Below are 26653 nucleotides of genomic sequence, written 5' to 3'. Positions count from 1 at the left end.
TCTCCAGCTAGCCTGGTGGCTATTACCAGTCATTCTTACACACATCTCTCCAGCTAGCCTGGTCGCATTGCCAGTCATTCTTACACACATCTCTCCAGCTAGCCTGGTCGCTAATACCAGTCATTTTAACACACATCTCTCCAGCTAGCCTGGTCGCTAATACCAGTCATTTTAACACACATCTCTCCAGCTAGCTTGGTGGCTATTACCAGTCATTTTAACACACATCTCTCCAGCTAGCCTGGTCACTATTACCAGTCATTCGAACACACATCTCTCCAGCTAGCCTGGTCGCTAATACCAGTCATTTTAACACACATATTTACTAGGAACACTTCAGTGGTGGGAAAAGGCGATCATTGCTGCGCAGTGGCCTGTTCCTCATTACACCACGTTACCCCAGCAGCTAGCCCGGACGCTCTTACCAGTTTTATGGCCACATATTCGTTGGTGTAGAGGTTCTTCCCCAGCCGGAGCTCGCCGAAATTCCCGCAGCCGATCTTTTTCCCCACTCGGAAGTTGGGGCCGACCATGAGCACCCCGGAGTTGGTCCCCGTGCCCCGGCCCCCGTGCCCCGTCCTGCTCCCCGCGGCCCTGGACATTCTTTTCCCCTCCTCGGCCTCTCCCTTCCCTCTCTTCTCAAAATCCATAAGCTTGTGATAGCCCGGCCTCTCCACGGTTACGCCGCTGCCATGCAAATCACAGCCGCCGAAACAACCTGCAGAGGGCGCCGTAGAGGGAGGGAGGGAGGCTAAAGGCGGAGGAGAGGGCTCCCTCTATGTACGCGTGTACGACAGCGCATTAAAAAAACGGGTTTAAAAACGGAGACGGCGTTGGCGCGCGGGAGAAGGTTATCCCTCCTCTTCTTTCTTTCTTTGTTCTTCCTTCAGGCTCTTCTCCTCCGTGCGTCTCGTTCCTCCTCTTCTGCAGGTCCCTCTCTCTCACTCTCTCTCTCTCTCTCTCTCTCTCTCTCGCTCTCAGTCAGAGGAGCATGCCTCCCCCCCTTTGAGTGGGCAGGTAGCGCTCGCTCGCTCACTCACTCACGCACGCACACACAGGAAGAACACGCACACGCACACGCCCCGCGCACGCAAGGCACGCAGATCCGGGCTAGCGCACCCACAGCAACGCCTGGCTGCTTCCGCCTGTGCTCCTCGACACCCCCTCCTGGCCGGCCTGGGGTAGTGCAGCAGACATTCCTCGGGTCCAGTTAGCGGGGTCAGGGTCGACGGACGCCAGTTAGCGGTGAGCGGGCGGGGCGGGGAGACGAGCGGCGGTGACCTCCGGGTGATCCCAGGACTGCAGGGCTCGCCGTTTTCACTGGGTAGCTGAAACAGACACACAAACGCGAAGAAACAGCGGTGAACGTCAGTTGCGCAATGGCGAAACAACAGCTTTCTTAACACGAGATAACGAAATACGATCTGTGATATCAGTCCCCATCGAGTTCCCCAAGTTCAGCACCCAAGCCGACACAAAATGTTCTCACAATGTTCCGGAAAAATGTGCCGTTAATGCGCTAACGTTGCTACAACACAGCAGCAACGCAGCGAGAACGTTCCGCGTCTGCTGGGACGGTCGACCATGGTGTCGAGATGAGATCAGGTGCCCAAACTTTACTGACAGGCTTTACAAACACCTCGAGCTGAAACTGGCTACGTATGGGCTGTTCTCAAACTGTGCATTCTGCATTTATGTCAGTCCATGATGACTGCATCACAACGGATCCAGTAGGAGGCGCTAAACACAGTGAAATATTCAGGAAGGCCAATGTTCCTGCCGTATGAATCCACCTTTCCGTTTTGTGGATTATCAAAAATGACATGGGATTTTATCAGATCAGTGTGAGTGTTTGCACACCCTGTTGTTGCTCTGAGGGGTTTGCTGAAAAACAATGATGAGTGTACTGGTGACTGACAAGAAAATATACAAAAACTCCCACATACTAATTTACCTGCCAATCTCACCAATGTGAATGACACACTAAACCTGAATTTCAGTATTCAACCTTCAGCGAGTACAGTACGTTTCACTGCAAGACGATGTGGAAGATGTACTAGGGAAATGTTTACCTAGAAAAGATGAATATTTAAATTCAGTTTAGCATTACACCAATACCAATGTCCTCAATCTACAATTGGTTATTTCATAAAAATGTACAGCTTGCCAATTCTAATCAACAGAAGACCAGAAAAAAGTTTTTCTTTATTATTACTATAACAAAAGAGCCCTTAACAGCTTGCAACATCCACTCATCCAATGTTGGTAATAACAATGAATAGCCCATCTCCCTAGAACAAAGAAAGCTGAATATTACTTGTAAAAGTGCAGTGAGACAAAAGAAATAAAGTAGCGTATTCTCAAAAAAACACACCTCACCCGCGCACCAAAAACGCTTTCAATAACAGTGAACACTAATCATTAATATGTATATACCTACACGTAAAAAAAAAAAGAATAATAATCAGGCAAGATGTCGACAGCAACAACAAAAACAACAAAGTTATCTGAACAAAAACAACAAACACTGAAAAGCTACACCCGCTTCACAGAAATCTATCTTCAAAATGGCCTCCGCGACCCTTTCCAAAGTCTTCAAATGTCGCACGGTTTGAAAAAGGGCTGTGCCTTCCTTACAAACAAATAACAGGCTTTAAGACTGATTTGCACTTCCAAATTGGCGGTTGCGGAGCTGCAGGGAACCGTTCTGAGATTGGCGGCTCGGGTCCCGCCCCAGACGTACACACAACATGGCCGCCCTGCGCTCTCCTGGGCGTGGAACTCAAAACTGTTCTGCCATTGGACGCGAGCCCTGTCACTCACTTTTTCTGCAAACTGGATTGGGGGCTGGGGTGGAATTTCCTGACCTGGTCATCTATGCCCTCACTGGCCAGGTTACAAAATTACAGTCAATTAATATGCGCGTATCAATAAACACATAATCAGAAAGTGGATTACTTGACTTCATTTTCAAGGGAAGACATTCATCTTTCACTTTTAGGATAGCCTAAAAGGAAACCATGTTGGAATAGAAAATGGAGGGCACTTGCTGGCTAATATCCACTAACCTGCACACATTAAGCAAAGTTCCCAGCATTTTGAAAAAAGCTCTTGAAAGACTACGAAATGCATCAATAAATATTTGTGGTAAGCTGCGAAGTGCGCATTTAGAATATTAATTTGTAAACAAGGGGGCAAGAGAAGGGCGGCCCACGCGTTTAAATTTAGGCCGCTCCAAGAGAAGAGGCTGTAATTTGAACCTTTTTCAAACAGTACTGGACACGATCGTGTTCCAAGCAGAGCTCACACTGGACGTCTATAATTAGATTAGGGGAGAGGACCCGTCGGAAGCACCATTTTATAAAGGCCAGTGGCCCAGGCCGTAGAGCAAACATAGCACAAAACATCTCCCTTCACAACTAACCAAACTGTGTACAAGACTTAAACCTCAACAAACGCATTTAGGGGTTACCTCCTGGATCCCCAGTCGTCCCCAGAACAAACACACAGCCAAAATCATCGAAATCAGACAGGCAAGCTTGTTATTTAAAAAGTATCATCTCTATTCTCGCTTTGAATTATCGACAGTGCCTTCTCCTTTTATTTAATATTCAGCGTTCTGTTTTATTCACGAATTTACCGCCGTTTTTAGTATTCTGTCATTTTATTATTTCTGTCATCTTGTCATATTTTGTGCATGCATATTTTCTGCAGATTTTCATTTATTTACCGCATCACTTCTGAATTTTAAAACGACTTTTATTATTGCTTGAGCATCTAGCGTATCCTTATGTTACCCGGTGTTTTATTATATGGTTTGGTGCCCTCTGGAAAGCTCTTCTAGATGCACTGCTGGATGAAGGGCAATATACAAATAAAGTTTATTAGTAAGCTTGCTTTGAATGTGCACTAAATTCACACCGATGTCTCATGACTGCACTAGTGGGAGTTCGTACCAGATTGCACCAATTTACACCTGATGGGTCTCTGAAATCTGTAGCCATAAATTTCTCATTTCTCATCATTAAGTCTGATGTACAGTAGCTCGCAAAGTAAACTGGATGGTATTAGTTCAATATGAATGTCTCACTGTAAACCATGTCAATCATCAATGCTGCTCACTTGCAAATTAGAACACATCACTGCTCATACACCATACAGGGATGCAAACGGTAATCGTCCACAATTCATTTTTCCCCATCTTATCAATAGATTCTGATAAAATGTTAGGGGGGTCACACAAATGATTGGGCTCATTAAAGTAGCGCATAAATCCAATAAATGAACACATGGTCCTCCTTCCCCACCACCGCACTGCATGCATGTGGTGCTGTAGTGTTGTACAGAGGTTAGGGTACTGGGCACACAAGCCAGAGGTCGCCAGTTTGATTCCCAGATGGGGCACAGCCTCCATTCCACTGAGGAAGGCACCAAACCTGAACAGCCATTCAGCAACTATCCAGCTTTACCGAGAGCGTGGGGAAAAGTGTAAGCTGTAAAAGTGCAAGAGCGTGGGTAAAAGTGCAAACTGTGCGGAGTCGTTTCAGATTTGAGTCTGCTAAATTCCTCAAATGTAATGCTATGGTTCCTTCTTCAAAAAGCCAGATAATTCGCAGTAAACAAAAATGGTTAAAAATGGAAATGAGATGGGGCAGATAACTGCCACTGGTTTCCCTGTGACAGAACACTACCTGTGCGTCATACTATATATATACTATATACTTCTAGTATATTTACAGTTTGTACCATAGTACACGAATACTTCTAACAGAGTATGTACCGTAGTATATAATCACTTTACCACAGGTGGGTCTGGTCAATGTGCCTAGTCCAAACATTAACAAAACCAGAAGGAGCATAAATATGTTTGACACAAGGGACCAGGGTCCCCTTCTTTGGTTACAGTAAAATACAGAGATGGGCAGGCCAAAATAATCGAACTCACAATGTTCATTGCACAGCTCCAATGTGCCATTACAATTCATAAAACAAATATTGACATTAATATAACCTTAAACAATTCTAAAACTGGAAAATTAAAATGCAATAAAATGTTCTTTTTAAGTATGCGGTGTCTAAACACAAGTGCTGGAGGTCTAATTTGGCAGGTCTATTCTGTAGGGATGTTACACTTCAAGTACACCTTCGATTGGCAGCCCACTGAACGGCGATACAGCCAATTGGTCAAAATGCAACTTTCTCAGGAATCGTGGTCGCAACACGACCAATAGCAATCCCCCCCAGTAGAGGAAGGAAGTGAGACGGTTGCATTTTTATCGTGCTCCTCTCACACTCACAGGACCTCTACAAAATGACCGAATGGGGTTTCTTATCAGAAACCTGGGTGAAGGTTTGCGCAGACACCCGATTCACCTAATTAAGTAGTCATGATCTTCCAATGGAGACCTGGTGGAGTAGAATCAGGTGTCTTAGTGCCGGGCAACCAGCACCACCTGCACCCACACCACAGCCCTTCTTGTAAAAGACTGGACGTGCCCGTTTACGTATAACTATTAAAAATATGGCGCTTTTGATTACATAGGGTCCTGAAGGGGACGAAACAAGCTTCCACTTTGTTTGCCATCGACTGGCGTCCTCACATCTGATTGGCTGTGGACCAAAAGCTATTCTGTCAACACTTAATATTAAAAACAGCCCACGTAAGCACTTTGCACGAACTGCAGCTGATTCATTTGTGGATAATGACATTAAAGAGATAAAAAAAAACGTTGCCTAACTAACGGCCGGAGATTTCGTTTTTTGGTGTCCGAGACTCGGAGCGTGAAAGTGTGAAATTTGTTAACCGACCGAGACGGGATTCCCAGCGGAACACTTAAGGACAGCGAGCGGAGCGAGATAACCCAACCTTACCCATAATGCCGAGCCAAACATCACTCTCAATTACAGCTGAAACAGGATGTGCTGCTTTCGGATTAGCTGCTGGAAAGAAGTTATAATAATCGATACAGTCTGGAGGCTGGAGGGAAGGGGGATGAGGGGGGGGGGGGGGGAAATCACATCCTCGACACGGGGGGGCGCTGGAGCCAGGACTGACGGAACAAGAAGGCCCGCTATCAGGCTCTTTCCAGGAAGCACTATCAGGGTGTTCCTCAGCTCCCGCTCTAAGAATACCCGGTCTGGGCTTGGGTGTTCTTCCTCGGGGCGAGAGGGGGGTTTGGGGGGGGGGACTCTCGGCTGTGGCAGGCCGAATCGCAGATCAAGTGAGAACCCCTCAGCCGCGGAGAATGAACCCTTCAGCAGTGGAGAACCCTGCGGCAGGAAGGTAAGGGGGTCGCAGGTTCTGAGCAAGGCTACGAGCCTTTACCGCCAAGATTCAGCCCTCAGCCGCTAAATGCCGCAAAGGAGCCAAATATATCTATACACATGTAGAGTGTGTGTTGGGGGGCGGGGAGGGATTGAGATACAGCAGTATCTGGTGAACTGCCATACAGAGATGCACATATACATACAGATTCTCTCTCTCTCTCTCTCTCACACACACACACACACACACACACACACACACACACACACACACACACACACACACACACACACACACACACACACACACACACACACACACACACACACACTCTTCTCTACAGGATGTTTGTTTTTCATGAGGTCACTTACCCACACTGCCTCTCCCAGAAAGATCCCATACCCGCTCACTAGGCGCACAGCCAGAGGATGAACTACGCCACATCCACACAAGAACCCAGCAAAACCCCCGTTAGCAACTGCTAATATGTGAAGATTCATAGAGAGCCTATTTTTAAAACAAACACAAACGCACGCACACACACACACACACACACACACACACAACAAACAGCAGAGCCCGAGATGAACCAGCGAGCGCGTCAGGCCTAGTTTCCGCCCGTCAGGCCGTCCGACAGCCCCCTCGGAGCGGGAGCGGAGATCAGAGTTAATGCAGGGATGGGAAGTGCCTCCCCCCCCCCCCGGGGACCTGCGTTCCTGCTGATCAGCGCAGAGGAGACGGGGTAGCGCGCGATACGGCAGGCCGCAGCGCTTTCTTCAGGAAACGCACTTAGCCTGATCGATAGCTGCCAAACACCCCTCCCTCCAGCGTAGGGTTACAGAGCCTCCCGGTCTGGAGTGCGGGGTCCGCACAAATGTTTTACCACCAGAAAAAAACGAAATAAAAGTTTCTCTGAAATGAGTTTGTGTTCCTGTGTGCTAGGTTTTTGTTACTATTACTATTATACTTCAAGTAGAGCCTGAATGCCAGAACGCCATAATTCATTGGTATGTTGTTTGATACTAATAAATAATTATATTGAGTTTGGGTGTGCAGACTCTAATTGCCACTACCTTCTAGCTATGCATCGTGGTCGATGTACGAATCTTTATATTATTTCACAGGTTTTATTTTTTTTAAATAAAATTATGAAATTCAAACACGCCCGTATGCACACGTTCGTTTGGTTTTACGTGCGTTTGCACATAACGTGATTAAAAGGGGAGGCCAGGAGAGAGAAGGAAGATGATATATGTCGGCCATTACGGTAAAGACTCTTCTTCCTACAGAATGGCCGGGGGACAGTCAGAGGGGCAAAAGTGAATGAATAAAATACATTTCCTTGGTGGACTTTCGCCCTCACCCTCGCCCTCCTCCTCCTCCTCCTCTTCCCTCCCTTTTTCTCTGTCTTCGAGGTTCTGGTTGTCACCGTTTCGTCTGACTGAAGATGACATCAGCCCCTCGGGAGAGCTGGGAGGATATTCTTAGAGATCCGTACGGAACCGGAATCCTGGGGGGGGGGGGGGTGTCTATTACAGGTTTCGGAGAGGGGAAGGAACAGGCAGGAGCTGATGTACCCCTGAAGTCACAAAGGATACCTCTTTCTACAGACCCCATAACTCACTCCTGTGACAAATGTGCTTCTGCTTCCTCAGAAGTATCAATCAAACTCCAAATTCAAATGAACTGACAAAAAAAAGCCTGTATGTGAACTGTAGGCTATTATTTTATTATTAACGACTCAGCATTCTGGACCCCATATATGTACATTAAATGACAACACCGGGTTAAATTATTTACCTTCAAGTGCTACTTTGGTTCATTTTATCCTATTTCTATTGGTCCTCAAAGCACTTCTCAAAAGCACCATATAAATAAAGTTATTATTACTAAAAAAAAATAACTCTTTTTTTTCCCACAAAGGTATTGTACAACCAACCTATAAATTCCCTGCCAAGCAAAACAGCAGTTGGCTACCGCCAGATTTACCCTTCCCAGGTAACTGGGCACAGAGGACGAGTCTACTGGACTGTAAACTACACAGTTAGATAGACAGGCGGAACGGAATATGGAGTCAATCATAAATGAGCTCGGGACCTGAATTAGTTACACATCTTATATGCTCACCAGTGTACACAAGTTACAAATTAAACACAGTTAAACACAGGCTTCACAAACATGCATGCCATTATAATCCCTGTAATTTATAAGAGCACCTCTGACAATTATGACTCGACGCATATGAAAGAATTTATGGCGAGAGAACTAATGACAAACCTGACTGTGGTTCAAAGACAATACTGAAATCTTCATCTCTGACTGTGACTAACAAAAAATCTATAATATGGTGCTGGTCGCCACTGTAATCACTGCAAGGCCATCACATGACAATGTGAATGCCCAGGACTTCGTGAGCAATGCCATCTGGACTGGCATCACATAGTCCTTTTGATGATCATACGAGTGTCTGAAAATTCTTTGGAACAGAGCATGTTAATGAGAGAACTGGAATTTTAAAAAGGCGTAAGAACTTGGGCAAGAACATGGGGGTGGGGGGGGGCGACAATTATTTTATTGTGCTTTTGAGGTTTTATTCCCCAGCTGCACTGCAACAAAGCACCTCAGTTTTCTCTTTTTGTCACGTCGGTTTCCGCTTCTAGCGCAATAACAGACTACTTGACCACGTCACCTCACTGTCTGAGTGATAATTCAACTCGAAAAAAAAAAAAACTCCTCTGCTTCTGCAAAAACACTTCTCACTTAAATGCATGGATAACACTCCAATACAACTCCTTAACCTGTCTGCGAGCTCCTGCCTTCACCTCCATGGCCATTTTGCATCCCCTCACAAATGTCCCACAATGCCCTCTGGCAACAGATGAGATCCTCTGGCCTATTGAATTCTTCCACCACTTGTATGCTTTTGGCCTGTATTTGAGGAAATTCAGTAAATTTTTTTCACTTTCCAACCACATTATAAACACAACATGGCTTATTGGAAAACTTAAAATTCGCAATGGCCTAAATGTTTCTGAAATAGCTTCAGTTTACACAATACCATCCAATGCGAGCAATTCAAATCATAAACGACCATCATGCAAAACAGCCAGGACAACCGTCAGAAAAACGCCATGGGAAGTACACTCTGGAGACACTCGCCCATGTGGTTTGGGAACTTTAGCATTATCAAAACAAAATAAAACGTCAAAACAGGACGTGGTGTGTCAAATGGGAAAAGGTGAAGACAACCTCGCGTGCACAAGATAACTAAAAACTGTTCTGTGACATCCTGTGCTTGTACACAAATTATATACTACTTCACCAATTAACTGTGTAGGCCCATCACACACCGACTGTGTCAGACCTTTGCAGCACTGAAGCCAAAACATATTTTACGACAGCAACTGGATTACTTCGACAGGCTAGAGTAAAACCATTGGAAAATGGTAGACTGATTTCAAATGTTATGCACACCAAAAATACAGCAGGCACTGGAGACTCCAATACAAGAAATGGGCTCTAAAAATAAAACTCGCAACGGTCTTGAAAAACAAACGTAGTGTTAGCCTTTAAATTGACATATGCACCACAAAGCCACCCAATGCCTAACTTTGTGCATTTAGCTAATGACTGTCTTCGTTTGGCACCAAGAAAATGTACGGCATTGTAATGTAAGTTACGGAACAATTATCAACTAGCTAGCGAAGAAATTGTTTAAATTAGGTTCCCCACTCGCAACCATAACCTGTTAGCATTTTACACAGTCGTGTAATTAGCTCCGCTGGCTAGCCAACTAATAAAGCCTCGGTTAACATTGGTCAGTTAAATTAGCTAGCTAGATATCGAACTTATAGCTTAGTTATCGATCCAAGATACGCCTGTTACCCTTGGCTAGACACATATCTTATCCTAGGTAACCTTGAGCAGCTAAGAAATGTAAAGTGGTCGATCAGCTAGCCAACTAAAACAAATGGGGAGGACCCCCATTTCGATAATTAGGCAAGTTCATTTTAGCTAGCTAGTTAACTAACATAACGCTAGCCAAATCACTGGAACCAGTTAGCCAGTCCCAACGTTAGACGTTTCTGTCGTTAGTTTCCCATAGCTAGTCTAGAAGTAGACCAAGTTAGCAAACGTGTTATCCAATTTAGCAAACTGGCAAGTTAACGTTAGAAAGATTGTAAAGGCTTGCTGATTATCGTGGTAGTTTGCTCACTATCTAATGTTGCCATTGCTAACTTTTGCAAATATCCTTTACATCCGGCAAGAACAAGCTACCTAAGTGTTAGCTAGCCTAGTTGGTTAGACTGTCTAGCTATCAACCTTAGCTAAAGGTCGGTAGCTAGCTGGCTAGTTCGAACTGGCTAGCCAATTGCAATAACATTGGTAGCCTCCAGCTAGTAAACGTTAGACTAATATTGTGTCAGCCATTGTTTTTAGTTAGCTAGCTGGCTGGCTATGTATTTTAGCTAATCCCAAATGGTTGGGCCTAGTGAGGTAGCTACCTCATTAGCGGGACCAGTTTAAAAACACGTCGATTCATTTGGTATACAATTCGAGAAAAATCGGGGAACTGTTCGGAAATCGCATAAACAACCAATTTAGCTCAATAAGCCAGCCAGTCAACAAGCCGGGCAGCTAAGGTATCGACCGTGCATTCCCTTTTACATGCTAGCTAACGTTAGCGGTTATTGACTAAATGCTTGTGGCCTAACACAGTCCATACTGCCGATTGAAACAAGTTTAAACTGGGTATTCAACACAATCAAATATTCATTGAGGCCATTTAACATTTCATTAACGATGGCGTGCTATTTGGCGAAAAAAACTTTTTACTAATGAAAAACTGTCGAGAAATGCGCTTTGAGAAAACTACTGTTTTTAAAATTAAAAGCTGCGTTTGTTTTCAACAGACAACCACAACATTAAGCTAGCTAGCTAGCTACTGGGCAACTCCTTAATCCTCACAACCGAAATCCGTTTAATTTAGCTGTCTCAACCGATTTCTTCTCAATAAATGTATATACGTGTTATGCTGATGATTACATGAAAGCCATTACCTGTCCGGTGTATTTTTCTATTGTGCGCGAATCCCCATTTTGCCGGTATTTACTGTTATTTTCGTGATTTCATCTCCTTCTCCCTCGCTCTGTCTTGCTGTTGTCTCTTTAAGCCTCCCTAACCAGCAAGCAAGCACCCAGCGCCTTCCTAACTCCCATTGCTGACTCTACGCTGTAAAACAAGCGTATCTCGTTTTGAGAATACTCAGTGATATAAAAATCCGAGCGCCCCTGGAGAAAACCGTGCGCACCTACACAACTGCGGTTCTATGCGAGCTGCCCACACAATCAGAGGAGCTACCATGCAGAGCCAACGTAGCAATGGTTTGGGAATACAGATTTGGCGGAATACGGCACTGTACATTCTTACAGAGCAAGTGGCCCTTGGAAACTGCACGCATCCTACTCTGTTCTGGAATACTGCTCAACATGCAAACTACAGCACATTTCTCTTGCTCCTATACTTTATTTCCCAGTGGTCTGTTTGGGGAGCAGTGCAGTAATGTTTTTATTTTTAAATACACAAACAAAAACAAACTGCATGTAACCAACAAATAGATCAAACGCTGCACCTGTTAAACACACTGCACTAATTACAATATACCTGCAGTCAGCTTGACAAGTATTAAAAAATAGTTAATATTTTAATATTTTTATTTGAACACACGATGGACTGAAATTTAACAAAGGGTGGGTCAGAGAAAATATGTGTATGTTAAAACAGCTGCAAGCTCAGAAAGTTTGGGAAACAGTTCAGAGATACCATTATATAATTTAGTAGTTTGTATTATGCTTTGGATTGCAAGTTTAAGCCATTTTCATGGGGTTTTTTAGTTATTTTTACTAACCTAGGCTTCCAGTTTACCAGTTACAGGTTTGTTTGTGTATGTGTGCGTGTGTGTGTGCACAACTGTGCGAATTCACACGTATTATCAGCTTTGACACTGCAGTCTGTCAAGGAGGGCATGAGAATAAGAAATACAGTAAATGAGTCAGAAGTTGATTCATCGCTCATCACCACAGCATATCAGAAACAGTCATACCGAGAGCAACCTGCTAGTCTGTGAGGTCAAATACGGTATGACACTTACTGTAAAATCTGGGGTGGTTCCTCTTCTGTCTTCCTTACATTGGCCTACAGAAGACTGTCAGGCTCAGAAAACTTTGGTATTCTGAGCGTGACCAGGTCGATACTTATGTGAGGTTCTGCCCAAATTCCAGAAATGTGCTTTGCTTATAAACCAATGAGCAGCACTCCTTTATCTTGTGTGGGTGAAGGTGGTGATTAAAGCCAACAGAACTATTGACCTACTGTAGAATAACACAGGCCAAAACTTTTATACGCCTTACAAATACAAAGGGAATAATCTTTAGGCTGGCAGCATGTCACAAACAATATCCAGCTGGAAGAGTGAATTACCGTTGATTAAGATTTGAAATGTAATTTAGTTTGGTGAGGGACGTCATCAAGCCTAAATTTAAACCCCTCAACATTCGCTTCCCATCACATGGCTAAACCTTTGCTCAAGAATTTATTAATTTTATGCTGAATTGTTCAACTGGTTCATGACTTTTCATCACCTTTTATGAAACTATTTATTAATTATTGCCACACCCACTGTTGCATATTTCCATCAGTTTTGCTGCTCAAAGGAATGACTCTGTGATTCCTCCCTCCCTTGTGCAACAGAGGCTTATGGGTGAATAGAAATTGAATAGACGTTTGTTTAATGCATGTTTCCTAATATGGAAAAACCGAACAGGTCAAAAGAGCACGCACCACTGTCAGATACACCTGTCCCTTCTCCTGTTGTATACACCCTTTTATATAGACTGACATGACAATAGTCGCTGGCCTGGTCACTGCTAAATGTGGCCTCATTGTTTCATTGCAACTCTCAATTATCTCAAGCGTCCATCGCCTCCAGAAAATGAATCATTTTCACTTGAAATGTACATGAAAAAGCTTTAATACAGGGGGGCAAAATTCAATAGAGGGAAGAAATGTACCATGTCCAGACACCGTGTTCAGTGTACCAAAAAAATGCTTACATTCACATTTCAAGGGAGTTGAAAAATAGTGCTAGGAAATTTTATTTTTTGAATCAACTTTCTGAAACTTTGAACTGTTTTCCTCCTTAGTTTCTCAATTACCCTTGTACATCAGTGTTTATGCCTCTGAGTGTGTGTGTGGGTGTGTGCGTGTGTGTGTGTGTGTGAGTGAGTGAGTGAGTGAGTGAGTGAGTGAGTGAGTGAGTGAGTGAGTGAGTGAGTGAGTGAGTGAGTGAGTGAGTGTGTGAGTGACTGAGCGAGTGTGTGAGTGACTGAGCATGTGAGTGAGCGAGTGAGTGAGTGAGTGTGTATGTTTTCATACTGCAGTCCAATCAGTGTGATAGAGGACCCGCAGGCCTAGTTTTAGGTTTGACCTTGAGACCAGGAAAGGGTCACAAGCTGACTGGCAGCTCGGAACTGGACCCAGGATTCCGTCAATGTAAAAAGAGCGACCGGATGCAAACACAAACAAGGCCAAAAGCCAGCGGTGCAAAACAGAAAAGCTCCCTCTCACACGAGCGCCTCGCCACCTGCCCCTGTCAATAGAGTGCAGGGGAAGGGGAGGGAACAGTCCAAACTTAACCCTGGCACAGATGCGTCGATGCTGGGAGCCCAGTGACAACACGCAGACCTCTGCTGTGAACACTTTTAATTGTCCAAACTCAAAAGTCAGCCTTCGCCCAGCCAAGCAGAAAAGGCTGAGTGACAGGATCCTCACCCCTCTAGACTCGGAATGACAGAATGAGTTCATTGCCTATAAGAAAAGTTGCTGCGCTGAAGTGACTAAACTCTTAGTCCATCTCTTTCTCTCCTCCAGCAGGTCATGAGCCAAGGCCTCGAGAGCCTCCTCCGATGGGGGAGACGCCTCTACAGGTCCAGGTGGGGGAGAGACAGGGCCATGCCGGGACCGACAGTGTGTATGGAAGTACTGCTGCTTTTACCCACTGGTGCAACGCCCAAGACCGGGGCGTGCTGATGGAGAAAGGGCCAGAAACCGGGGGAGAGGTGTAGGCCGCCTGGCAGCAGGTCCATGGTGCAGGGCTGATGCAGGTGGGGGTGATGGTCCCTGCCTACGAAGGGAGAAACCGGTCCCGGGTAAGACTGGATCGCCCCGAGGTCTCCAGGGCTGGAAGTGGAAGAACTGGCGCTAACGGCCCTGAACGGAGAGTCTTCTGAGGACAGTTTGGGTTCTCCTTCGTCCCCGGTCCGCTTCTCCTCCTTCCCTTCCCGGTTCTGAGGGAGGTCTTGCGAACCCGGTTCCCTGGGAGTCGGGCCGCACCGCTGGCCCTTCCGGAACTTGGCCCGCCGGTTCTTGAACCACACCTGGAGGGAGAGTTGACCAATGAGAATGAGAGACGAGTCCCACCAAAATGCTTTGGGTTTTGAAATCTGGCCGAAATCAGAAACAATCGCAGTTTTTCCGCTTTTATCATCCTGTACACAGGGGCTGATCCTGAGTTTTCCTGATTAATCAGGAATGACTGATTTTCAGGTATTTCAGATCCGTCTTTGGCACTAGCCTGCTTAAAAAAACTGCTCAAGCTAGGTTTCGAAACAGCTGGTAGCTGGTTGACGAGTTAGACCAGCTCAAGCTATGTTTTGAAACAGTTGGTAGCTGGTATTTCAAGCTGGTCATAGCTGTATTTCACACCAGGGTACTGGTATCTGGCTTTAAAGCTGAACATTCTGTCCCGCTATTAGCTTCCAACAGAAGCTCTTGATGTGTGTGCGCTTATGTTCAATTTTGAATGGCGATTCTCCGTACATCCGGGGGGATCACAGACTCAGTAAAGGGGGCGTGGGGGGGCACAGTTATATTAGCCGAAGCTATTTTCAGGGGAACAATAGGGGTGGAAATCAAATAGCAGAGGTGGGCCCTGTTGGACACACCACTGCTGTGTTTCCAGCCTGCGGTAGGCCAGGCTGCCCCGTTGGGAGACACCGCAGCGGTAGGGCTGACCTGAACGCGGGCCTCGGGCAGGTTGACGCAGACGGCCAGCCTCTCTCTCATGCCCACGTCGGGGTACTGCGTCTGCTGGAAGGCGTGCTCCAGGGCCTGCAGCTGGGGCCCGCTGAAGGCCGTGCGGCTTCGCCTCTGCTTCTGCTGGTTCCCGTACCGCGCCTCCAGGATCAGCTCTGCACCACAGAGACCCCACTCAGCGTTTGACCTCTCTTAAAAACCACCTGACCCTTTTTTATATTGATACTGTATGATTTTTTTTCACATTTCAAATAATTTGGTGGGATTAAATAGTTAAAATGCGACAAACATAACGCTGTACCAACTTGGCATACACTTGTGTTGTGTAGTGTTATTTTGACCCTCTGACACTTAAGTGGCAAAATCTTATAAAAATTCTATTACAATATTCTTGTGTTTATTTCAACTGTTGGGCTCAATTTGACCCGAAATGTAAAACCGGTCATAATAATCTCTTTTTCGAGGGAGACCTGGCCAAGACAGCGCACCATTACCAAGTTACACAAGTGTAAGAAGGGAAGATAAAGAGGGCACATTAAATAAATGGTAACTGGTTGGTATTTATATAGCACCTTTATCCAAAGCGGCGTACAATTGGTGCTTCTCATTCACCCACCAACGGCGATTGGCTGCCATGCAGGGCACCAACCAGCTCGTCAGGAGCATTTGGGGGTAAGGTGTCTTGCTCAGGGACACTTCGACACACTTCGGGATCAAACCAGCAACTCTCCGACTACCAGACGACCGCTCTTAACGCCTGAGATAAATACATACACTGTAGAGCGGACATACAGTACAGTAGCAGAGTGCACTCTACAGTCGTTGGTCATGGCTTTGAACTTGCCAGAAGTCACAAGCTTATTAAGATGGGAGAGTCTTCTCAATGTTATTCCATGCCCAGGGTGTGAAATAAGAGAAGGCTGTTTGACCAGTAAAGCACCCAGCACTTTGGCAAGTACCCTCCTATCCTCTGTCTGTGCCCCTGGGTGCAAGTTCAGTTTGAATATGAGAGTGGGAGGAAATGCAGACACCATGAGAACTGGAACTCTGTATAGGGGGGTCTGGGGGCATGCCTTCAGAAAAGCTGTGAAATTATTATTTCTTGTTCGTCTGATAAATCTAAGGGGAAATGTAATATGTATTCCTCTTGCATTATTATAAGAAGTTATTTGTTCTCATCATGCTATATTATTGGAGTGTGTGGGGGGGGGTGTATTTGGCCTGTTTTGTACTATTGGATGCCCCCTATCCCCCCATAAAGTATGCCCTTGGCCTTTTAGTCTATGCACAGTGCAGTCAATAAGTATTTGGACAGTAGTACAACATCTGTTCTTTTGGTTTTGAAATGAAACAAGGTTAAAGTGCAGACGGTCACCCTTAATTTGAGGGCATTTACATCCATATTTGGTGATCTGTGTTAGAATTACATCCTTTTTATGCATAGTCCTCCCCATTTTAAGGGACCAAAAGTAATTGGCTTCTCAGCTGTTTCTGATTAGTCAGGTAATGTAATGTAACACAATTCAACATCAATGCAAATAAATATATAATGACCCTAATAAAGTTTTTTTATATCGCCATAGTGTTATAATTCACTTTTCCTGCAAAGGGGGAGGGGACCAACAAATAGATTAAAAAAACAGAACCCACTTCACAAAACTATGTTTGATATAACCACTGAGGTGAAACACGGGTCATTTTATCTGAAAGGGAATCTTTATTCTACTTGCAGACAATGAACAACGAATTTCATATTAATTATGTAAATCCCCCCACTTTACTGTAAATCTTACCTGCCAGTCTCTCGGCCACAGAGAAAGTGTGTACGGAAGAGGGACTGCCTGTGGAACTTTGGTACCGCTCCGCCATCTGGTGGTGCAAATCGTAAAAAACGGCCAGGGAGTTCAAACTGTGCAGCGGATAGTCACCGTTCGCATAATGAGCTCCTCCGCAGAAATACAAGGAATTCATAGTGGCGTATACAGCACGGCAACTCTGGAAGACAAGCGCACCCATTTTTCTTGTCAAAATGCAGGAAAGCTAAAGGATACAGTCAGAGAAAGTCTTATACAATTCTGCTGTAAATACATTGAAACACACTGAAATATTCTAGTTACAGAAACATAACATTTAAGTATTTACCCCTAAGCCAAACGCAACATCAAAATTATTTAAAAAACATAAATATTGTTATTGCTGTGGATGTTATTTTTAGTATTATTATTAATGATTGGTATTATTATTATTATTATTATTATTATTATTATTATTATTATTATTATTATTAACCCATGAGCAAAATGCAATCATTAGGCTATTCTCTGCAATGACTACTACAACTACCTTGTAGAGTAATAACTAGTATACTTTGTAATTGATAAGTCAACATAAAAGTTATCAGAAATGCGAGTTCAACAGTCATCATCAGCGTAATTATGTAATATGTAACACAGCGGATGCCTGCATAAATTATCATCATACACAAATTTGTAAAACAATGCAAATTGACTTCGGTGCTATCAACCTCGAAACCATTCATGAAGTCCATGTACTATTCCTTAGCAGCCACTCGCGAATTAAATCGCGGCATACTAGGCTATGCCTAGAAAACGAAACAAAAATATGTATTTGATGCACCCAATTTGTTTATCAGCACAGCCATCACTCGAGTTGTTTACCTGAAGAAATTTGTAGAAACTTGGAGCTTCTTTGGTTGTTTTGCCCTTACGGTCTGAGAAACATCGCTTTCTATTCCATCTTCGGCTCTGTCCACACCCGTATTAGTCCTGCAAATTAGGCCTCGACCTCCCCCAACTCCACTCAATTCTGTGTTCGTCGGGCTGGGATTAAAGTTTTTCGTGGCCCATTCTCACCCTCGACTATTTAAGAAGCATTAACTCCGGCTTTCCCCATCCATTAGCCAATAGAAAGAAAGGTATTAGCCTGGATTAGGTAGGATGAGGGAGAAGAGGGGGGTCCCGGGGCTCAAGGTTTTGAAACTATTGAACTTGGGAGATTATGCCAAGGATTCCCCCCTCAATAAGGGCGCGTTTCATTCCCGTCCCGTTAAAACAATTAGGACAATGTGCCCCGCAAATCTCCGAGGCCAGGAAGATTAAAATAACAGCCTTTGATTGTCCCTCCTTCTCTCTCCTCTCCGTCCCCTATTTTTTCCCACTCCCTCAATTTCAGAATCTTTTTAAACTCCGAGGGGGGCTAGTTTTGCTATTTGTTTTGCTAACAGGCTCCTTATTTTGCCTATAAACTGAAAGGAATACAAAGTTGACATTGCCTGCTGGGGTGGTCATCTTGACGACGATTCACAAAGAGAACTTTGCATTATACCAAATCAAATTACAACAGATCGAGAAAGAAAAACACTAGCTCCAATTTACATTGAATCGAATGCCTAGTTTTTCCTGCTCTGATGTTGACATTTTGTATGTTCAATAAGACGATTGTATGTGAGCAGTTTTTTTATATTTTGGGAAATACAAATATATATATATTTATTTATGTGGGGAACGCTCACACTATTTTGAAACCCATTCATACAGCGAGATATTTACAAAAGCAATTCAGGCTTCACTTAAGGATATAATAGCACTGCCCCACCTGGGAACTAAACCAACTGCCTTACAGTTGTAAAACCAGTTCACGCTCCATTATGCTTTACTGGAATACTACAACAAAGACGCAAAATTCATCAGGGAATGAGCAACCACTTCTTCAGCACTAAGTAAACATGGGAGTGCCTCTCTGGAGGACAGTCCACATTGCACAGCCTTTTCCCAGTTACTATCCAGTACAGAGGTGGGCAATAAGGGCCATCTTGGTTTCTGGTTTTCATGCCAACTTCTTGCCTCAAATTATATAATTGCTCCCTAACATTTTACCCCATCCAACATTTTGATAAGTGCATGAATGACAGCCCAAAATATTTTTGTGTCCCTATATCAAACATTTTACTGCAATACAGCCTAATTTATGGGTGGACCAGTGTTGGTGTATACAACCAATTAGCTCATTTTGCCAGGGTAATTAGTGGAAACAAAAGCCTCCACACACACCGGCCCTCCATTGCCCACCCCTGATCTCGCATCTGTTCTGCACACTACGTACATCAGAGCATCAGTGAGGAGTGCATATTTACTGAGAGGAGAAGGCCGTGGGTGCGTCCCAACGCCTGAAAAAAATGCATCCTCCTCTCCTCCACTTCTCTCCTCCTCCTTTCCAGAAGTATGGGGGGAGGAGACCAGTGGAGGAAAGAAGGATGCATTTGTTTAAATATCGGGACACACCCCATTAGAGCGTGCACAACGTTGCGTGCAACACCATCCCCGGAGGAGAGTTGGCCAATGACTCATCCCTTCCCTCTTACACTCCACTGTCCGCTCTCAGGCCTCTGTCTCTGACTCAGTCTCCGGGCCTCAGCAGTGGGATCATCCCTGATAAGACCCGCACTGGCCTCACAGCTCAGGGGTTTAGGGATATGTATTCGGCTTGGCCCCCGAATCTGCGGTACTTAGGGGCAGAGCTGACGGTGGGCTAAATCATGTTTCCCACGAGTATCAGTCATGTCCCAGAGTCATGGGGAGTGCGGGAAGGGCTTTCTCTTCCTTTTTGTTACAGGGCTACCCAGGCACCCAGATTGCCAGCCAGGCACAGGAGGGAGGGAGTGGGGGGGTGGGGGGTGGGGGTGGGTGGACTGCCAGTCCTCCCAATGCAGCAGCCTCAGACTCAAAGAGCAGAAACAATGCATCGTCAGTAAGGAATCTTATAAGAAGAAGAAATTCCTTTGCTTTTAAATTAAAAACTTTATTGACACACTGCTGACCTACCAGTAACATAAACCTGACACAAAGTATTTGATTCATGACTGAAGGTACGATCCATGTATAAATCTAAAACAGTTTTTTTTGTAAATGTGAGCTGATTTGACCCTAAGATATTTTACCTTTTTTTTTTCACCTCTGCTACAGCATTATTCCTGTTGAGAGAGATAAAACCACAGCTCAAAAAGTGGTTCATATTGAATCCATGCACTAAAATTATTATTATTATCTTATAACCAATATGTTTATGCAACTCATAAAAGAAAGACAACCATCCCATGTTCTACATCCATCACTATGGTCCCCCACTGGATAAGACATATAACAAGAGTTCAAAATTCAGCATTATCACATCTCGAAATGTGATAATAAACAATTCACCAGCATTTCTTGCCTTTTTCGGGCTGGCAAATGCACTCTTGTTTATTTAAGTGATTTGTCCTAGACACATTTGTTTGTTTGTTTGTTTGTTTGTGGGTGGATCATCATAGTTGTGGTCACCTGATTTTGGAAAGCTGGAGATCCAGAAGACTCTCGTGCAAGCGTTTACATGGGCATGTTTTACCTTTGCATTTGTATGTTTCGCAATACATGTCTACAGCCACTTGTTTGTATCAGTGCCAAATAGAAGCAATCATGGGCCGCATAAATAATTGATGAACACTTAAATTCTTTCAATTTCTGCTATTCCGTTATTGATAATGTTTGGGGCTCCATTGATAATGGATGGGGCTGGTTCTGTTGGAGACCTTTACTGGTGGAGGACACTTATAAGTTGTATTGGTTCAGTTCAATTGGTTCCGACGGACGTGCTACATATTACAACTTTTTTTATGTTCACCATGCACGTTAGCAAACCGTCTGAAAATGTAGTACGCCACGCAGCGAAAATAACCGTTTAATCGCATTCTTTTAAAAATACAAAAAGACGTTGGTGACGAACTAAATGGAATGTTAATTTAAAATGTGCCTTGTTGATCACACATCAGCTCTCACCTGGAAACTGCAAAGTGAACCTCCCCCGAGGCCTTTTTCATTAGACTTAAATTTAACGCTGTTTGAAACACTTCGGCGAGTGCATTATACACGCCCACCTCTCTCTCTCTCTCCATGGGAGCCAAATCAAGAAAGATTGTCGCCTTGGGCACCAACAGGTGAACCTGCGTTAAAGCAAGACCTTTCTGAAACTACGCTCGAAATACGGGTCACTTTCCACCTTTCCAAAACTTCACATCGCCCGTCAGCCAACGACTATGACGCATACCACCTCTAAAAAATACGCAAATAAGAAATGTGGAAAATTCTGCCTCTCTGTTCTTCATCCCAAATTTTCTCTCTTTTTTCCCTGTTTCTTGGCTGTCAAGCGATATTAGTGTCCTAGAGAAATAAGTCATTTAGAGGAGGCTCTGCAGCGCAGTCCCTGAACCCTATTAAAAGCTCCCGGATTAGGACCCGGGGGCCTTTGTCTCCCCTGCCTGCAGGATTAGGGGGAGATTTACTGGTTAAAAAAGAAGTAGTTATTTCATGGGACTTTCATCATGAAACCTGGCCAAAGCTGTGTTGGCTGGGGGGATTAAACGCGCACAAAGGCGCTGGTTGTGTTGCCACCCCCCTCCAAAAAAAAGAAGAAAAAAAACTCACAGCTTCACCCCCCCCTCCCAAAACCCTCGCCCCTTACTACCCCCCCCCCCCCCAGCTCTGCTTCACTTTGGTTGTGCCCTAAATAGGAGATGCCTCTGCCTACCCCTCCTAGTAGTCCGTGCCATCCAACAACCTCAAGACAGATTGCTATACTTTTCTACAATCCCCCCCACCACCATTCCCAACAGGGAGCAGAGCATCGTCTTCCTAAAGCCGAGGTGTCAAACTCCAGTCCTGGAGAGCTGCGGTGTCTGCAGGTTTCTTAGTCATTTCTTTCAATCTACAGTCAGTTTAGGCCTTGGAAACAAGCCTTGCAGACTCCTTAGCCAAGCAATGACTTAAATTAATCATTACATTACATTACATTACAGTCACTTAAGAAGCGCACTGAAAACCAGCAGATACTCCAGCCCATCCAGGACAGGAGTCCGACACTAAAGACTGAGAAACCAGGATACAGTACCTGCCTTCACTAGGGTGTTGGCTCCAAATTAACCACCCAACCCTCTCAAATACTAAAAAAAGGGTAATTATGGACATTAACTAAGGACTTAATCAAACTACTACTTACTGTAAGCAGTTGAGAGTCGTGATGATCAATTTCCCGAAGTGTTAGGGCCAGCTGATATCATTGAGTTATACTGTTCCCATTGTATTCACTTGTAGGGATTACCACAATGTTAACTTTGGCTAGTCACATCGCAGTGACAACTCCACTTTTGTGTGCCAATATACTATTTGTACCTGTGGCAGCAAACCAAAATGTCTAAACAAATATTTAAAACCAATTCATTTTTTCATTTAAGTTCCATCCTAAATATTGCATCCAAATTATTTTACATCAGTCTATGGCCGGTTAGTATACTTCACACTTCACCTATTTAAGCAAACAGCAAGCCTGAAAACACCAACTTTGATTCTGAATCAGATCTTTGTCATTTTTCTGCTGAACGCCTGGGTCAGTGCATCCAAGTTCAGATTGGATTACTGGACAAATTGGACTATCTCATTTATCATCTTTGGTGGATTTAGCGACATCTGTGGTCACTGGTGGTCACAAATGTTTGTAAACGTTTAGTAAAGGAACTATACTGTGTCATTCCATCACTTCCTGTATCACTAGAGCATAAAAATAAAAGGTAACAAGCCTGCAAAATCCCATTGTCATCCATCAGCATGGGAAAAGCCAAAGAACAGATGGTAATTGACCATCAGAATGGGTAGACAAACATACATAAATGGTAAATACCACAACACTGTAAGGCCAATAATACAAAAATATAAAACATATGGAAAGGTGGCAAACTTGCGAGGAAGAGGACACAAAAAGGTTAAACATACCACTTAGCACTGTACTATACCTTCATACAGAAAATCTGGTTGTCTCTGCTAGGAAGCTGAGAGGTGGTCTTAGGCAGATTGTCCTGCTGGACAATGACTCCAAACATCATCAGAATCCACACAAAATCAACACAAAAATGGTTAAGTGAAAATAATCTCAGTCTCCAGACTTAAATCTCATACAAAACCTGCGGCTGAACAGAAGAGGGGGGTTGATAAGCACAAACAAACCCAAGGATATATGAATGAAAAGTTGAATGACCAAAAAACTGTGTTCCCTATCCTTATCATACATTTCAGGAAAAGACTCATGGCTGTCATCTTTGCCGTCATCTTTGCCAGCGGTGTTCGCACAAGAGTGCCAATAATTGCGAAACCTGTTTTTTTGGGGGGGAAATATATTTTTTTATTTGAAAAATGTAAGACTTCAGTTGATTCCATTAAATCATTAATAAAGCACACTATTTTACAAGTTGGAAAATAAAGCTTGTTAATACATTTTTTTTTTTTTTTAGTTTACAGTACATCTTTTTGTGCATATTTATCAAGGGTGCCAATAATTCTGGAGCCCACTGTGAAATATGTGTATTGTGTATCATTATATATAGAAAACGCATATTTCCAAGATATCACAGTACATTTCATACCATGTGAGCGTGAACTCCCTGACATAAAGAAGAATGGCCTAAGAAAAAATGGCCTTTTCATTCAGAAGCCTGTTCAAACTGCCATTCTCTGAAAGTTGTTTAATGTTCTTTAAATTGGGCAAAACTGCAGGGGGTAGTCAGAGAAAAGGCTCAGTTACTCTTTTGAAAAGTAGCCTATCCGTCCTGTTTGTAGAGCCTGTTTAACAGATGTTTAAGTCTTAGGGGCCCCCCTTCCCATCGCTTTCCTTTCTGTCTTTAATTGCTTATCAATAGTGGAAATTTGTATTGACAAGAACCTGTCAAGAGGGGAGCTTTGTAGTTGTCAGTTATCTGGCGAGGATCGGCTTCAGAGCGAGGCCCCTTGGACTCTGACTTGATCGATCGGGATGGAACACAATTGGGAGCCTTTCAGGACCGCTGTGTCGGGCCAGGGGGAAGCAGAGGGGCTGTAGAAAGGCCGGGAGGGGGCTAAAGAGCTCTTTATTGGGGGAGATCGATGGGGCAGGCTGCCCTCTGACCCACAGAAAAGAGGGGGAGATGGAGGAGTGGGGTCAGTGCTGGCCCCGCTAAGCTGGGGTCCTACTGTGAGCTCTGGTGCACTGACACTGGTTACTTGAGCTGCAAGCACCACAGCCGCACGCAGACAGACACACACACACACACACACACACTCTCTCTCTCACCCAGACACATACAAACCAACTCTCTCACCCACCCACACACACAAACTAACTCTTTTACCTGCACACACAAACACACACACACAAACTCTCTCTCACCCACAAACACACATATACACACAAACTCTTTCACAAACACACACACACAAAAACCAACTCTCTTACCCACATCTGCACACACTCAGAAATATACTCTCTCTCACCCACACAGGCAAACACACACAAATGAACTCTCTCTCACCAACACATGCACATGCAGATACACACACTCTCTCTCTGTCTCTCACTCACACACATGGCCCTGAAAAACTCCTTAATCGCTTAAGCAGCGTGTTTGGGGTCATTGTGGTGCCCATGCATGCCAAAGTCATAACACCACGTATCTCCGCCATGTTTCAAAGATGAGGTGGTATGTGTTGGGTCATGAGCAGTTCCTTCCATTCTCCACACTTGCCTCATTCCACCATTTTGGTACAAGTTAATACAAGTCTCATCTGTCCACAACTTTGTTCCAGAACACTATAGGTTTTACATGTACTTTAAAAAAAATTAAACCCTAACCTGGTTGTTCTGTTCTTGAGGCTTAGCAGTGGTTTGCATGATGATGTTAAAGTATTCTTCAGTCATCCACTACAATGGTCGTCTGTGGTCTATCAGGTTTTTTGCAATTGTTCAGCTGACCAGTGCATTCTTGCTTCTTAGGCCAATGTACACAAGACTTGTTTTTGACACACCCAGTGTGGTGTCTTGTTTTGTCACTTATTCTGATTGTTCAGCCTCATGATGTCCTATTTTACTGGCAGTGATCTAAATCAAATATTTGAGGTAATTTAATTACCACAGAACATACAGTGAGTACAGTAAATATTGTACGGCACCCTTACTACACGTGTCCAAGTCCCAAATTAACCTCACATTATCTCTACCCCCAGCCTCCCCCTAGCGAAGGTCAGCACACCAGGGGACCTCAGTCACGAGTCACGATCAATGTGTTAAACACAGTGAAGATCAGCCGCCTAATTAGGCAACAAGAGGCTTGCGGCGGGATGGGCTTTAAGTCAGGCCAGAGACAGAGGTCTGAGTTAATCACTGTGCACTGAGCACCAGACGGCTGTCACGGGGTCAAGGCCAAGTGTGTGTGTGTGTGTGTGTGTGTGCATGTGTGTGTGTGTGTGTCAGTGGCTTTACCAGCCCCACCTGCAACTTGAAGGACTTCTGTTACACCCCTACGGGTTACCCAGTAAGCCCAGTCTTCCAGTAGATTGTAAGGTGCAAAGGCTTAATAATCTCTCAACCATAGCTAGCTCAATCTTCTTTGGATCTGTGGAGCATTGTCCAGATTCTACAATTTGTATGGTGTCATGAGATTTAAAATTCCCAAAATTACAAGTTATTGCTGAAAATTACAGAATTACCAAAAAGCTATCCGCTTCCTTCCTACCTACTTGGCACATATATTCAAAGTACTTAAAAGGTACTTAAAAGGTACTTAATCAGTATTTCATCTGCACTAAATGGCTAAATGTATATGTTGGGGTGGATAGAATCATGGTTTTCATTTTCATTTTTATATCAGAAACCAATTTTGACCCAAGATAGATAAGGGAACCTGAAATCAATTGCTTTTACTGATCAATTAGAGGCCTTCAGCTCTAAGAAACAATGAAACCAATAACTCACAGAGACTCTAAATTAAATTAAACTAAACTTCCTTAGACTTGGCTAACTTCACACTCGCTACACAAAATTTGGAGCCATAAACATGATATAATTGAACACAGTAGAATAACTGATAATAAAAATAAAACAGTGAGCAGCTCGACTGAGAGCTCAGGACAGCATCAGTGAGGCTGCGATTCAGGGCCCCTGCAGGGGGGGGGGGGGGGGACAAGCGCCCCCTTACCCCCCCACAACCACACCATGGGGTGCTCCTGCTTGCGTCGGCTCGACCCCTCGCGACCCCCAGCAGTTCAAAGGTGACCGGAGCGACGCTGATCGAATTTGATAATGAGGAAGTCTTCTAAAGCGGTTTCGCCCCACATGCTCAAAATCTCAGAGGCTTGATACGCACGAGACCCCCTCCCGGCCCTGTCCACCTTAACATTGTGCCGGTATTGATCCCGGCTAACGGGTCTTTAATACCTGCGGTCG

The 26653-nt window shown here is 44.3% G+C and overlaps 2 protein-coding genes across 2 annotated transcripts in view; both read right to left on the bottom strand.

Annotated features, from left to right (window-relative positions):
* Positions 1-11493, bottom strand: part of csnk1g2b (casein kinase 1, gamma 2b) — a 43540-nt gene extending 32047 nt beyond the window's left edge. The window contains exons 1-2 of the mRNA XM_061237963.1: positions 11326-11493; positions 426-1328 (exon numbers count right to left, since the gene is read on the bottom strand). Of these exons, the coding sequence (XP_061093947.1) occupies positions 426-650 (225 nt within the window). The 5' untranslated portion in view covers positions 651-1328; positions 11326-11493. The remainder of the gene's footprint in view (positions 1-425; positions 1329-11325) is intronic.
* Positions 11494-14244: 2751 nt separating this feature from the next.
* On the bottom strand, positions 14245-18087 carry zgc:101100 (uncharacterized protein LOC445169 homolog). The gene is made up of 4 exons (XM_061237859.1): positions 18037-18087; positions 17152-17353; positions 15338-15513; positions 14245-14700 (listed from the first exon to the last, which is right to left on the bottom strand). Exons 2-4 carry the CDS (start codon positions 17327-17329, stop codon positions 14245-14247), a joined length of 810 nt encoding a protein of 269 aa, XP_061093843.1. The 5' UTR covers positions 17330-17353; positions 18037-18087.
* Positions 18088-26653: the final 8566 nt, after the last annotated feature.

The sequence above is a fragment of the Conger conger genome, chromosome 4 (genome assembly GCF_963514075.1).
Source record: "Conger conger chromosome 4, fConCon1.1, whole genome shotgun sequence".
In the NCBI taxonomy this organism is placed as follows: domain Eukaryota; kingdom Metazoa; phylum Chordata; class Actinopteri; order Anguilliformes; family Congridae; genus Conger; species Conger conger.
The sequence above is the reverse complement of the archived record's forward strand: the minus strand, read 5'-3'. Positions and strand labels throughout refer to the sequence as shown.